The sequence below is a fragment of the Myxocyprinus asiaticus genome, chromosome 18, assembly GCF_019703515.2.
Source record: "Myxocyprinus asiaticus isolate MX2 ecotype Aquarium Trade chromosome 18, UBuf_Myxa_2, whole genome shotgun sequence".
Classification (NCBI taxonomy): domain Eukaryota; kingdom Metazoa; phylum Chordata; class Actinopteri; order Cypriniformes; family Catostomidae; genus Myxocyprinus; species Myxocyprinus asiaticus.
This window is the reverse complement of record NC_059361.1, coordinates 8,041,553-8,056,483: the sequence shown is the minus strand read 5'-3', so window position 1 is coordinate 8,056,483 and position 14,931 is coordinate 8,041,553. Positions and strand designations below refer to the sequence as shown.

The 14,931-nt window shown below is 37.3% G+C and overlaps 1 protein-coding gene across 1 annotated transcript in view; it reads left to right on the top strand.

The window, feature by feature from the left end:
- The window catches only part of capn5a (calpain 5a), a 38,472-nt gene extending 25,309 nt beyond the window's left edge, over nt 1-13,163 (top strand). Inside the window, exons 6-13 of the mRNA XM_051724317.1 lie at nt 182-375; nt 1,089-1,166; nt 1,664-1,859; nt 1,940-2,062; nt 2,948-3,144; nt 3,591-3,712; nt 11,303-11,439; nt 11,563-13,163. Of these exons, the coding sequence (XP_051580277.1) occupies nt 182-375; nt 1,089-1,166; nt 1,664-1,859; nt 1,940-2,062; nt 2,948-3,144; nt 3,591-3,712; nt 11,303-11,439; nt 11,563-11,745 (1,230 nt within the window). The 3' untranslated portion in view covers nt 11,746-13,163. The remainder of the gene's footprint in view (nt 1-181; nt 376-1,088; nt 1,167-1,663; nt 1,860-1,939; nt 2,063-2,947; nt 3,145-3,590; nt 3,713-11,302; nt 11,440-11,562) is intronic.
- Nucleotides 13,164-14,931: the final 1,768 nt, after the last annotated feature.

Here is a 14,931-nt window from a genome sequence, read left to right as displayed (position 1 = left end):
TGGCCATACTTTTAAAACGGTGTGTATTTTCGCTTGTATGGACTTTTCTTAAAATAAAAGCTGAACGAGTCAAAATTTTCAGCATTATACCACAAATGCACATTCCTTAAATACAATTTTGACAAGTTGCATACCAACCCAGTCACATGTTTTCATACTGTTTGGTTTCTCTTTTCTGTAGGCAACCAGTCAGGCAGACATGGAGGCCCGTTTAGACTGCGGTCTGGTCAAAGGTCACGCTTATGCTGTAACAGACGTGCGGAAGGTGCGATTGGGCACCGGTCTGCTTGCGTTCTTCAAATCAGAGAAGCTGTCCATGATCCGTATGCGAAACCCGTGGGGACAGAGAGAGTGGAATGGAGCTTGGAGTGACAGGTTTGTCGACATCTGGAAGCTGTTTCAGTTACTTGAACGTCCGTGATGTGCACTTTATATTCGCTTTATCATAAAAGGAGACATTGCCCATTTTTAAACATTTCAACTCTATGTTCCTACCGAAATGTACACAACTCTTCTTTGTTTAAACGAGGGATTATTTATTGCATTGTTTGTGGAACCGAGGAAACTCAGCTATATTTTAACCTGGAATTTTTCCCAGCAGCCTTTCCATTTTGTAAATAGTTTATGATTGAAGATACACAACACCATAAATACTCCAACCTATGTAAACATTTTTCAGTTTTTAACCAAATCTGCACTCAAATCTCTACAATAACATCTGCTATGGGTGTGCTAAACGGTTAGAAAGAAAATGATTTGGGGTAATCCTTTCATTGTGGAGCGAATGGTGAGGTAAACTGTATTGCTTGTAGTCCTTGGCACACCCATGAAAAAAAGTGATGCTATGGAGGAGAAAAACAGGAAATGTCTAACACAGAGATGCATGGTTTCAAAAAGCTGCTTTTGTTTGTGCAGTCATACTGCCCCCTTCTGGATGAACTGCAAAAAGACAAACTGTACATCAGGCATTATGTATCATAATTTAATATTTAATGTATAAAATACGAGAAACAGTTGATTGAATTGAAGCACTTTAATGTGTGCATTTCTTTCTCTCTACGTTTCTCTTTTTCTGTCTCCATCTCTAGCTCAGAAGAGTGGAAGAAAGTCAGTAAGAGTGAACGAGAGCGGTTGGGTGTGACCGTGCAGGATGATGGGGAGTTCTGGTGAGAGAGGAGTCTTTTTTTTTTTTTTTGTTTTTTTTTTTTTTGTAATTCAGCAAACCTGAATTGCAGTGGCTCCAACAAAGTATTTGGACACTTAAGCCACACTACAAAATGTCTGAATATCATTGCAATAAATAACAAAATATCAAAGCAAGTGTTCTCTGCAAAAAACGATGCAAATGAAGCTTTTTCCTGCTCTTTCTGAGACATTTTTGCAGTGACTTTATCTATTGTTTTGATCACTCTTTTTTTGTTTTTGTGAAATGCTCTGCTTAAAGTGTGCTTCTGCTATTCTTCTTTAAGATAAATGGCACTTTGAGTTTGTGTAAATAGCTTGTAACAGACAACTTGAATCTATTAAAAAGAAAAGAAAAAACAAAACAAAAAAGAGCTTATCCTCTGCTCTCACATTATTCATGTTTTTGTGATTCTGTTTGTTCCTAGAAAGCTGTGAAACTGTACATTTGCTTATTATTGATAACGTTGTTTTTGCTCAGGATGGATTTTGATGATTTCTGTAAGTACTACACAGATCTGATTTTGTGCCGCTTGATTAATACATCGTACCTGAGCATCCACAAGACCTGGGAAGAGGCAGTGATGCGGGGCTTGTGGAGTCACCATGATGACCCTTTAAGGAATCAGTCAGGAGGCTGCATCAACCACAAAGCCACCTTCCTTCAGAACCCACAGGTGTGGCGGGCGTTTGGGGATTGTTTTTTTTATGAATTATGTGCATGTGTATTGAAGAATGTGTAACTCTGTTTTTACAGTATGTGTTTGACGTGACAAAGGCAGAGGACGAGGTTTTGATTTGTCTACAGCAGCAGGACAGAAGAGCTCGACCCAAAGAAGGCAAAGGAGAAAACATGGCCATCGGCTTTGATATCCAGAGAGTATGAATACACACACACACACACACACACACACACACAAACCTGTATCGTATTTCTGCACTTAAAGTTATAGTTCACCCGAAAATGAAAAATCTGTCATTTACTCATTCTTATGTTGTTCCATACTCTTATAACTTTCCGGGCTCTATTTTCGTGAGTGCGCATGCGCTATGACCTATTTTGTTAAGAGCACGTGGGTGGGAGCTACTGTGGGTGTATGCATGCAAACTGTGGGTGTATTGTATGTAAACTTCATGGTCATGCCCATTGACTTTGCACTTATAAAATGGGGCCCTCCATCTTCTGTGGAACACGAGGGAAAAGTTTAAATTAATGACACATTGACAATGTGACACTTGAACGCCTAATATAGCACCCAAAATTGCAAGAAAAGGAGTCCATTCAACTTGTGCATCATATTACAAGTCTTCTGAAGGCATATGATCACTTTGTATGATGAACTCACCGTAATTAAGTCGTTATTCACTCTCAAATCAAGTCAATCATTGATAAAGTCTATAAAAGGTGCTGAAATCCAGTATGGTGGCTTCGATTTTCATCGAACCTCATTAGTTCTTGCAACATGACATTATGATGTTTGGTCACGAGATGCACAAGAACCAATAAGATTTGATGTTATCGATGTTTATTTTGTGTTTTCCAAAAGAAAGTAAGTAATACAGATTTGGAACAACATGAGGGTGAGTAAATAAAGACAGAATTTACTTTTTGGCTGAACTATCCCTTTAACAGTACAGTTCTAAATATGAATAACTAATGGTCTTCATTTCTTTTAAAACCTGGCATAGAAAGAATATGCTGTTTGAATAAAAAAATAATGTTATGTCTAATTGACAACTACAAAATGTGTGTCTTCTCTGACAGGTTGAGCTCAACAGGAAATACCGTATGCACACCATTCAGAAGACTGTGGGAAGCTCTGTCTACATTAATTCCCGCAGTGTTTTTGTGCGGAAAGACCTGAAGGAGGGTCGTTATGTCATCATTCCCACAACCTTTGACCCCAGCCTGCAGGGAGACTTCCTGCTGAGGATCTTCACAGACTTACCTTCAGACTGCAAGTAATACATCAGGCAGATACTTGACATCATGTGTGAATGGAGTAAATGTGTCCTCATTTACTCACCATGTCGTTCCAAACCAATCTGACATTCTCTCTTCCATGGAACACAATAGGAGATGTTAAGCAGAATGTTTATGCTGCTCTTTTTCATTTAATGAAAGCGAAAAGTGACTGAAGCTGTCAAGTTCCAAAAAGGATAGAAAAGCACCATAAAGTACTGTAGAAGTAGTCCAAAAGACTTGTATCATATATTCCAAGTCTTCTGGAGTCAGAAAGTAGTTTTGTTTGAGGAACTGAAATTTAAGTTATTACTCACTGAAAATCTAAAGACGTGTCTCGTCAGGTTTGATACATGTTTTCATTTTTGGTTGAACTATTCCTTTAACTTTAGGGCTTTTTGCATGAAAGATAAGACATATTGATGGAGATACATTTGTGTGTCAGGGAGCTGACTCTAGATGAACCGCCCCAAACCTGTTGGACAGGGTGCTGTGGATATCCAAAACTGGTAACACAGGTGCACATCCACCGAGCTGAGGGACTCAAGGCCCAGGACTCCGATGGATGTAAGTAGCATCTTTTTCTCATGGTCTCATTGGGCCTCATTCATGACGCTTTCGTAACTACAGTTGAAGTCAAAAGTTTACAAACACTTAGGTTGAAGTCATTAAAGCTCATTTTTTTAACCACACACACAGATTTAATATTTGCAAACTATAGTTTTGGCAAGTTGTTTAGGACATCTACAGGTGCATCTCAATAAATTAGAATGTCGTGGGAAAAGTTCATTTATTTCAGTAATTCAACTCAAATTGTGAAACTTTTGTATTAAATAAATTCAGTGCACACAGACTGAAGTAGTTTAAGTCTTTGGTTCTTTTAATTGTGACAATTTTGGCTCACATTTAACAAAAACCCACCAATTCAATATCTCAAAAAATTAGAATACATCATAAGACCAATAAAAAAAAACATTTTTAGTGAATTGTTGGCCTTCTGGAAAGTATGTTCATTTACTGTATATGTACTCAATACTTGGTAGGGGCTCCTTTTGCTTTAATTACTGCCTCAATTCGGCGTGGCATGGAGGTGATCAGTTTGTGGCACTGCTGAGGTGGTATGGAAGCCCAGGTTTCTTTGACAGTGGCCTTCAGCTCATCTGCATTTTTTGGTCTCTTGTTTCTCATTTTCCTCTTGACAATACCCCACAGATTCTCTATGGGGTTCAGGTCTGGTGAGTTTGCTGGCCAGTCAAGCACACCAACACCATGGTCATTTAACCAACTTTTGGTGCTTTTGGCAGTGTGGGCAGGTGCCAAATCCTGCTGGAAAATGAAATCAGCATCTTTAAAAAGCTGGTCAGCAGAAGGAAGCATGAAGTGCTCCAAAATTTCTTGGTAAACGGGTACAGTGACTTTGGTTTTCAAAAAACACAATGGACCAACACCAGCAGATGACATTGCACCCCAAATCATCACAGACTGTGGAAACTTAACACTGGACTTCAAGCAACTTGGGCTATGAGCTTCTCCACCCTTCCTCCAGACTCTAGGACCTTGGTTTCCAAATGAAATACAAAACTTGCTCTCATCTGAAAAGAGGACTTTGGAACACTGGGCAACAGTCCAGTTCTTCTTCTCCTTAGCCCAGGTAAGACGCCTCTGATGTTGTCTGTGGTTCAGGAGTGGCTTAACAAGAGGAATACGACAACTGTAGCCAAATTCCTTGACATGTCTGTGTGTGGTGGCTCTTGATGCCTTGACCCCAGCCTCAGTCCATTCCTTGTGAAGTTCACCCAAATTCTTGAATCGATTTTGCTTGACAATCATAAGGCTGCGGTTCTCTCGGTTTGTTGTGCATCTCTTTCTTCCACACTTTTTCCTTCCACTCAACTTTCTGTTAACATGCTTGGATACAGCACTCTGTGAACAGCCAGCTTCTTTGGCAATGAATGTTTGTGGCTTACCCTCCTTGTGAAGGGTGTCAATGATTGTCTTCTGGACAACTGTCAGATCAGCAGTCTTCCCCATGATTGTGTAGCCTAGTGAACCAAACTGAGAGACCATTTTGAAGGCTCAGGAAACGTTTGCAGGTGTTTTGAGTTGATTAGCTGATTGGCATGTCACCATATTCTAATTTTTTGAGATAGTGAATTGGTGGGTTTTTGTTAAATGTGAGCCAAAATCATCACAATTAAAAGAACCAAAGACTTAAACTACTTCAGTCTGTGTGCATTGAATTTATTTAATACTCGAGTTTCACAATTTGAGTTGGATTACTGAAATAAATGAACTTTTCCACGACATTCTAATTTATTGAGATGCACCTGTACTTTGTGCATGACACGAGTAATTTTTCCAACAATTGTTTATAAACAGATTGTTTCACTTTTAATTGACTAAATCACCATTCCAGTAGGTCAGAAGTTTACATACACTAAGTTAACTGTGCCTTTAAGCAGCTTGGAAAATTCCAGAAAATTATGTCAAGCCTTTAGACAATTAGCCAATTAGCTTCTGAATGGAGGTGTACTGAATAACTTCAGACTCAGTTCCTGTTTGCTTGACATCATGGGAAAATCAAAAGAAATCAGCCAAGACCTCAGAAAAACAATTGTGGACCTCCACAAGTCTGGTTCATCCTTGGGAGCAATTTACAAATGCCTGAAGGTACCATGTTCATCTGTACAAACTATAGTACACAAGTATAAACACCATGGGACCACGCAGCCATCATACCGCTCAGGAAGGAGATGCATTCTGTCTCCTAGTGATGAACGTAATTTAGTGCGAAAAGTGCAAATCAATCCCAGAACAGCAGCAAAATGCTGGAGGAAACAGGTACAGAAGTATCTATATCCACAGTAAAACGAGCCCTATATCGACATAACAAGGAAGAAGCCACTGCTCCAAAACTGCCATAAAAAAGCCAGACTACAGTTTGCAAGTGCACATGGGACAAAGATCTTACTTTTTGGAGAAATGTCCTCTGGTCTAATGAATTTTTTTTTTTTTAACTGTTTGGCCACAATAACCATCATTATGATTGGAGGAGAAAGGGTGAGTCTTGCAAGCTGAAGAACACCATCCCAACCGTGAAGCATGGGGGTGGCAGCATCATTTTGTGGGGGTGCTTTGCTGCAGCAGTCAAGTCATTTTTATTTGAATAGCACCTTTCACAACACACATCGTTTACAGAAAATCATGCATTAACAGAAAATTAAACTGTAATATCTATAATGTCTTAGAGTCATCATTGTGTAGTTTGATAAAATGCGATGGTGAATTGTGTTTAAAAATAAGTAATTAAATAATAATTGTATTTAGAAACCCCAGTGAGCAAGCTGAAGGCGTCTGTGGCAAGGAACATAAACCTCCATAAGATGTTGGTTAATGGAGAAAAATAACCTTGGGAGAAACCAGGCTCACTGTGGGATCAGTTCCCCTCTGGTTAACATCATGAATATAATGCCAATATTACTTATGTATAGTGCAAGTCATATTTTAAAATGATTAAACTAAGGTTAAGGGTCAGTGTTTAAAACAAAGATTTTGTAAGAACTGTAAGATTAATGACTAGTGTCTTTGAAGTTCATCCTGGATTAACTGCAGAAGTTCACATAGATGCATTGTCCTTGTTAGTTGGCTGATGAAGGGTTTTGTTGGCAATTAATTGATAGTCTATGTATTCCATTTCAAGAGTGTAGTCCATCATTAGACCGAGGTGATGCAGGCAGAGATCAGTTAGGTGCATCGCAGTTCAACCGGCCGGTAATTTCGGTGAGGTCTATCCTAAGTCCAAGGTTCAGGCAAAGGCATATGATGTATCCCATGTCTTATGGTTGGAGTTGGCATCAGTTCAGCCTCTGAAGTCCATCATAATAGACCGAAGTGATGTTTGGCTGGCACCGGCTGCATTTAGTCATCATCACTCAGAGACACGTAGCAGTGGAGTCCAGCACGAAGCAGGAATGGAGCTGGATCCAGGTGGTTCTGGTGACCTCAGGATAGGAGTCCAGAGGTTGAGACAGGGATACAAATAGAATAATATTAGTATAGATGCCATTAAGTTTATTGCAGAGTTATAGATCATGATCAATGTTTCTGGTTCCGGCAGACCTAACTAAAGCAGCCAAATTGTAAGTTGAAGGATAAATTAGGTGTAAGCCTGGCTAAATAGATGAGTCTTTAGTCTAGACTTGAACTGAGTGAATGTGTCTGCATCTCGAACAGTGTTAGGGAGACTATTCCATAGTTTAGGAGCCAAATATGAAAAGGATCTACAGTACCTCCTTTTGTGGATTTTGATATTCTAGGAACTATTAACAGATCAGAATTTTGCAATCGTAATTAACATGATGGAATATAGCGTGGTCACTTAAGTACTGTGGAGCTAGACCATTCAAAGATTTGTACGTAGTTAACAGAATTTAAAAATCAATACGAAATTGAACAGGTAGCCCCATTTTATCGTCATTACATTGGCTAATATGATCATATTTCTTGGTTCTAGTCAGCACTCTGGCAGCTGCATTTTGAACCAATTGAAGTTTATTTATTGATCTTGCTGGACATCCTCCCAGTAATGCATTACAATAATCTAGTCTTGAGGTCATTAACGCATGAATTTGTTTTTCGGCATCAGCAACAGTGAGCATGTGTTGTAATTTAGTAATATTTTTTAGATGGAAAAATGCTGTTCTACAAACATTGGTAGTTTAATTTTCACCCAAGTTCTTCGCCGTTGAAGACGATGTAACAGTACATCCATCGAGAGTCAAATTATATTTTAGCGGCTTATTTTTAGAGGTTTTTGGTCCAATAATTAGTACTTCTGTTTTGTCGGAATTGAGTAGAAGGAAATTTCTGGCCATGTAATCTTTGATTATCATTGATACACTCTGCTATTTTGGAGAATTGTGAAATTTCGTCAGGTTTTGAAGAAATATAAAGTGAGTTATCATCGGCAAAACAGTGGAAACTTATTCCACGATTCCTGATAATATCTCCCAAGGGAAGCATATACAAGGAGAAAAGCAGAGGCCCTGTGGCACTCCATACTTAACTTTTGTTTGGTTTGACAATTCCTCATTTACATAAACAAAAGTGGTAGCGGTCTGCTAAATAGGACCTAAACCATGCTAATGCAAGTCCACAAATGCCAAAATAATTCTCCAGCCTATTCAAGAGGATGTCATGTTCTATCATGTCGAATGTAGCACTAAGATCTAAAAGCACTAGAAGAGAAATGCAGCCACGATCAGATGATAAGAGCAAGTAATTTGTAAACTCTGATAAGTGCAGTCTCTGTACTGTGATGGGACATAAATCCTGACTGAAATTCTTCATATATACTATTTCTCTGTAGAAATGAACATAGTTGGGAGGACACTACCTTTTCTAGTTTTTTCGACATAAACGGGAGATTTGAAATCGGTCTGTAAGTAGCCAGTTCTCCAGGATCAAGTTGTTGCTTCTTAATAAGCGGTTTGATAACTGCCATTTTAAAGTTTCTCGGGACATGTCCTAAGGATAGCGAGGAGTTAATAATATTAAGAAGAGGTTCTGAGATTACAGGGAAAACCTCTTTTAAGAGCTTAGTTGGTATTGGATCTAACAATTGTGTTGTGGCTTTTGATGTTTCAATAAATTTAGTTAGTTCTTCATGACCTATGACAGCGAAAGATTGAAGATGCATGTGTTTGGAAAATTATGAGACACTGTTTTCTGAGGTACAGTGACAAGTGTCACTGCATAATTCTAATTTTATTTAGGATTATTTCAATTTTATCAGTAAAGACATTCATGAAGTTGTGCTGCGACAGAATATCTGGTTCAGTTGAGGCTTTATTCCCAACAAGTTTAGCCACAGTACTGAAACACCTAGGATTGTTGTGGCTATTTTCTTTGAGTTTGCTAAAATATGAAGAGGGATTGGTGGACTTCACAAAAATAGATGGCATCATGAGGAAGGAAAATTATGTGGATATATTTAAGCAACATCTCAAGACATCAGCCAGGAAGTTAAAGCTCTGTCGCAAATGGGTCTTCCAAATGGACAATGACCCCAAGCATACTTCCAAAGTTGTGACAAAATGGCTTAAGGACAACAAAGTCAAGGTATTGGAGTGGCCTTCACAAAGCCCTGACCTCAATCCGATAGAAAATTTGTGGGCAGAACTGAAAAAGCGTGTGTGAGCACCAGTTACACCAGTTCTGTCTGGAGGAATGGGCCAAAATTCCAGCAACTTATTGTGAGAAGCTTGTGGAAGGCTACCCAAAACATTTGACCCAAGTTAAACAATTTAAAGGCAATGCTACCAAATACTAACAAAGTGTATGTAAACTTCTGACCCACTGGGAATGTGATGAAAGAAAAAAGCTGAAATAAATAATTCTCTCTACTATTATTCTGACATTTCACATTCTTAAAATAAAGTAGTGATCCTAACTGACCTAAGACAGGGAATGTTTTCTACAATTAAATGTCAGGAATTGTGAAAAACTGAGTTTAAATGTATTTGGCTAAGGTGTATGTAAACTTCAACTGTATATGAGTAAATTTGGAATAATTTGCACGTAAAATGGACCTTCTTGAAAACTTTCAGCTGGATTTACAAATGTTTTGTACTCCCCAGATTTGTTATTAAAAATGTATGTTAGTAAATAGAGATCATGTGCAGGATCATTCACAATTATCAAAATCCATGCCCATGAAAACTCCATATAAGGAAGGCACCAGACTCCCTAATAAATGCTCTTAACATCTATGTGGAACAGTAATGAAATCATTTTCATGAATGAAGTGCATTCACATCGTAACATTATGATTTAGCTTGCATAATATCGTCTCAAAGAAAGTGAGGACTTAGTCATTGCATGATTTTGCTGTCATATTGATGCTCTTTTGTGAATCAAACAATACAAGAGGTCAATAAAAATGGTTTGGCAAGAGTGTAAAAAATTTCAGTTCACTTCGAGTGGAGGGGTGAGGATGTTCGGGGGGAGGGGTTGAGTGTATATAATTGATTCCATATTTTATGTTGTGTTTGTCTGTCTTGTGGATGGAATCAATAAAAACTGTTAATAACAAAGTTCACTTTGAGCGGAGGATGTACACCACCATTAACCTTCTCTGGTTGAGTTCGCAGTGCATCGCCAGCGTCATTTGTGAAACTTCTCGAGTAAATCATGATGGTAACAGTAATGTACTTGCAACTGGAAGAATCTTCAGAGAAATAAATGGCACAAAGAATATCTTTGACCAAAACGCTAGTGATATTACATTATGATTTGCAAGGTGTACGACAAGGTGCGTGTTATTTATTTTTTTGTATTGTGTGCGCACCTGCCCGCTATGTGTTTTATTTATGGATTTAGCAGCATTAACACATCAACTTTACGCAATTTACCAATGCCTATACTAAATTATGAAACATAAATTATAGAGCACATGTCCAACCAGTCACATTAGAAAAATCAAGCACTTCTGGGAAAACGATGAGCAGAGTTGGGGAAAAAATTATACTTTTTGAAAAAATAAATTTAAGGAGTAAAGAAACGTTTCTAAATAAGTGTAGGCTGTGGTTAAAAAAGAGTTCCAAGAGTTTTTTATTTTAATTTTATTTTTTTTAGGTTCATTTCACAAGTTTTTTCATTACTTATTTAATTTCACTTCTATCAAAACATCATGACAGTTCGCCTGAAAGAATACAACACGTTCGGATGTCTTATGCACAATTGACATGGTAGGGAGCAGGTGTAAATTTCGTTCGTACCAACTAACATTTTGAAAATACAAAAACTTTCATGAATCCGAGAATTTGCAACAGAACGGCTTTACGAACGATTGACAAAAAAATAAGTTCTGCTTGTGTTTCATGAATAAGGCCCATTTATACAAACCTCTTATAGAAGTCTTTTGGATAAGAGCATCTAACAAATGCCTTAAATGTCAATTTTCATTTAATGTTGATTAAGTCTAGCCTAGTCAGACTTTTGACTATGGGTATGAAGTCTGGCCCACTTTATAAATTATTCTGTCCAAGAACTACCCACTTAGACAGGAAGAGACCATTGAACTGACATGTAAAGCAATCAAGCATAGTTCACTTTTGTTTTACTTTTAGAAATAAATGACTGTCCTTCTCATTCCAGCATCTGACCCTTACGTTATCATCAGCTGTGAAGGAGAGAAGGTTCGTTCTCCAGTGCACAAAGACACACAAAGCCCAGATTTTGACGTGAAGGCTATTTTCTACAGGAAGAAACCGAAAGAGCCGATCCACATTCAGGTGACCATATGTTGAGATCATTATGTTGTAGTTGTTATGAATAATAGATTATTTTCCAATCTTCCCATAATATACCTGGTATTCGGACGTCTATGTTTATTTGGCTCCCGTTTCATCATTCAGATTTACAACAAAAACATTCTGAAGGACTCGTTCATGGGTCAGGTGACCTTGAGCGGTGACCCCTCTGACCTGCAGCAGCTTCACACCGTTCACCTGAGGGACAAAGGAAATCGCCAGAACAACGACCTCCCGGGCCTCCTATCAGTGAGCCTTGTTACCAGCGACGTCCTGACGAACATCTGACATAATTTGGGCTGAGCCTGTCTCGGTAACTGTATGCATGTCGACCACATTACAGTGAGCGCAGTGGTTTGTCAAACTTTCTTGCACCTTTTAGGCACTTGATATGGTGTTTATACATGCTTTTTTCCCCTCATTTGGTATACAATGTCCTTTTTGAGGATATTTATGTTTGCCAAATTGGAAGCAAAATCAACTTGTTTACTTGTTACAAGGTCTTTGCAACTTAAAGATGATGTATTCTGGTATTATTGCCTTTCTATTGTTTTGTCTTGGGAATTATACATTTCAAAATATCAGTGTATTATACAATATGCATCTATATCAGTATATAAATCACTTACAGTATATATCTAATACCACTATTCAGGTAAGTTTAGATACTGTATGTAATTTCTGCTGTTGTAATATAACCTATTTGCTAATCAATCTGTCTATATTTGTTTTGAGCTTTGTTCACATTAAATGATTATATGTGGAGGGATTTTTTATTTGCCATAATATTTCAGTCATGCTATGTTGCTTTTACATACCTGTTACACGTTGCTTTTTTTTTGTATACTGTCTGTGCTAAATAACCAAAGACATCAGAGTATATGTCATGATTTCTGTCTATTCCAAATTAAATGAGTGCTTTTGATGTACATGTTTTTTTTTCCAGAGTTCATGGCTCTGAATTCTTAGGAACATTGAGCCAAAAGTTAAGAAGTCTAGCAGAGCCATATGGTTTTAGCATTACCTCTTTAAAACCTAGTTTTGTCCCCTTATAAATTGCATGTTTCCATTGGGCAGCCATATGAGAGGTTATCAATACAACACAGTATAATGCCCAATAGTGACCACGAGGTGTCAGTACGCTGTAAGAGAAAGGAGTATCTCACAGTAGTGTTGTAGTATTTTACCTTTATAATGAATTGTCCTTAAAATGGTCATTTTTGCATGTTATTGGAAAAATTTTGTTTACTGGTGTTTGATAGTTTCAAAAAACATCATAAGCATAGTTCCATAAAACAAAATCATTCTAAAATATTTAATAAGAGATTTAGTGAGGAGTCTCCTATAATTAAAATATCAAGTCTCCTTTTAAAAAGAGAAATACTATAAGGAGTTTAATGGTAAGGTTAATGTTATTGTGTCAGAATGTATCTTAATATGAATGCGGAAAAACAAACATTTTTAATACATATGTGCCATTTTGCAATCACTCTGAACCGTTTTCATTTTCTTTCTTTCGTTTGAAGTTTTACATGTAATGCCTTTGGTCTTGTTTACAGATAGTGCCTTACCAGGTGAAATAGCCTATGAAAACATCTTTTAATTTTATAAGCATTTAGACATATTCTGTATTGCATGACTGTTTTATTGTCACTCAGGTTTATGCAATTCACATAACGAAATAAAGCATTTATCATTAAAATTGAGGTCATGGCCCATTATTTGCCTTTATTTCTGCAGACTACATATGAAAATACTGAAATACTGGTTTCATGTTTTTCACACTCTCAGCAATGTTTTGCAGGTTTTACAGGATTTCTACAGCCGTGAGAAACCTGGATACAGTGGCAAGAAAAAGTATGTGAACCCTTTGGAATTAGCTGGTTTTCTTCATTAATTGGTCATGTAATGTGATCTCATCTTTTTCAAAGTCACAAGTGTAGACAAACAGCTTAAGCTTACAACACAAATATAATATTTCATGTGTTTATTGAACACATCCCATTTACAGTGCTGTGGAAAAAGGGAACCTTTGGATTTAATAAATTGTTGGTCCACCTTTTGGCAACAATAACCTCAACCAAGTGTTTCCGGTAGCCGCGGATTAGACCTGCACAACGTTCAGAAGGAATTTTGGACCATTCTTCCTTACAGAACTGCTTCAGCTCGCAGCAATGTTTTTGTTGGAAAGCAGCGGCTTCCTTCACGGTGTCCTGCCATGGACACTATGCCTGTTTAATGTTTTTTGTATAGTAGACTCATAAACAGAGATGTTAACCAGTTCCAATTATTCCTTCAAGTCTCTAGCTGTCACTCTAGGGTCTTTGAGTAATCTTGGCTGGACAGACACTTCTAGGGAGAGTAGCCACAATACTATATTGTCTCAATCTATAGACAGTTTGGCTTACTGTGGACATATGAATGTAACCCTTTCCAGCTTTATGCAAAGCAACAATTCTTGATTGTATGGTCTACTGAAATCACTTTTTGCGAGGCATGGTCCACACCAGCAGATGCTTCTTGTCAATAGGAAACTCAAAATGTTTGAGCACTTTTTATAAGTCAAAGTAGCTCTAACCCACACCTCCAATCTCATTTTACTAAATGGATGTCAGGTTTGCCAACTACTGACTCTAATTAGCTTTTGTTGATGTCATTAGCCTAGGGTTCAAATACTTTTTCCAACCTACACTGTGAATGTTTGAATGATGTATTAAATATGTGCAACAACAATACAATAATTTGTGTGTTATAAGTTCAAACAGATTGCGTTTGTTCATTACTGTAACTTAGATCAAGGTCAAACCAGATTTTAAAACAAATTTATACATAAATGCAGGTAATTCCAAAGGGTTCACATACTTTTTCTTGCCACTGTATATCAGTATTTCCAGTCGTGGAAATTAATAAAATCATTGACAGCTTAAAGTGAATATATTTGCATTATTATTATTATGCTCAGCTGTAAAATGTTTCTTCTGCAACAATCTATATAATATGATTTTTAGAAATACTTATCCAGTAATCTCAAATGACTAGAAAGGTCATTGAAGTTATTCATTGGTTGAAAGGTGTGGAAACCCTGTCGTTATTTTTTAATTTTTTGTCATAGAACTTTATTGTTTATAATTTTATTTAAATTATATTTTAACTCAATCAGTTGTGTTGTATTGCTAGTTTGAGGTTTTTAGATATTTCACTTTTTTATAAACCATCCATCCATCCATCCATCCTCCTTGTTCCCACAATAATAAAAACTGCGATGCAAGCGCATCTCAGCAGAAAGAATCTCTTTAATGTACACTATGAGAGAGGTGTTTATAAAGCGAAACCTTTTAATTAAAATCAACTTGTCACTTTTAGGTTGCATGGCTATAAAATTAAGCCCTCAAATCAAATGGCATGAAAGCATTGACCTTTTCATATGTAATATAGTCACTTGTGAAATACTGGCTGTTAATTTGCATTTGAGAG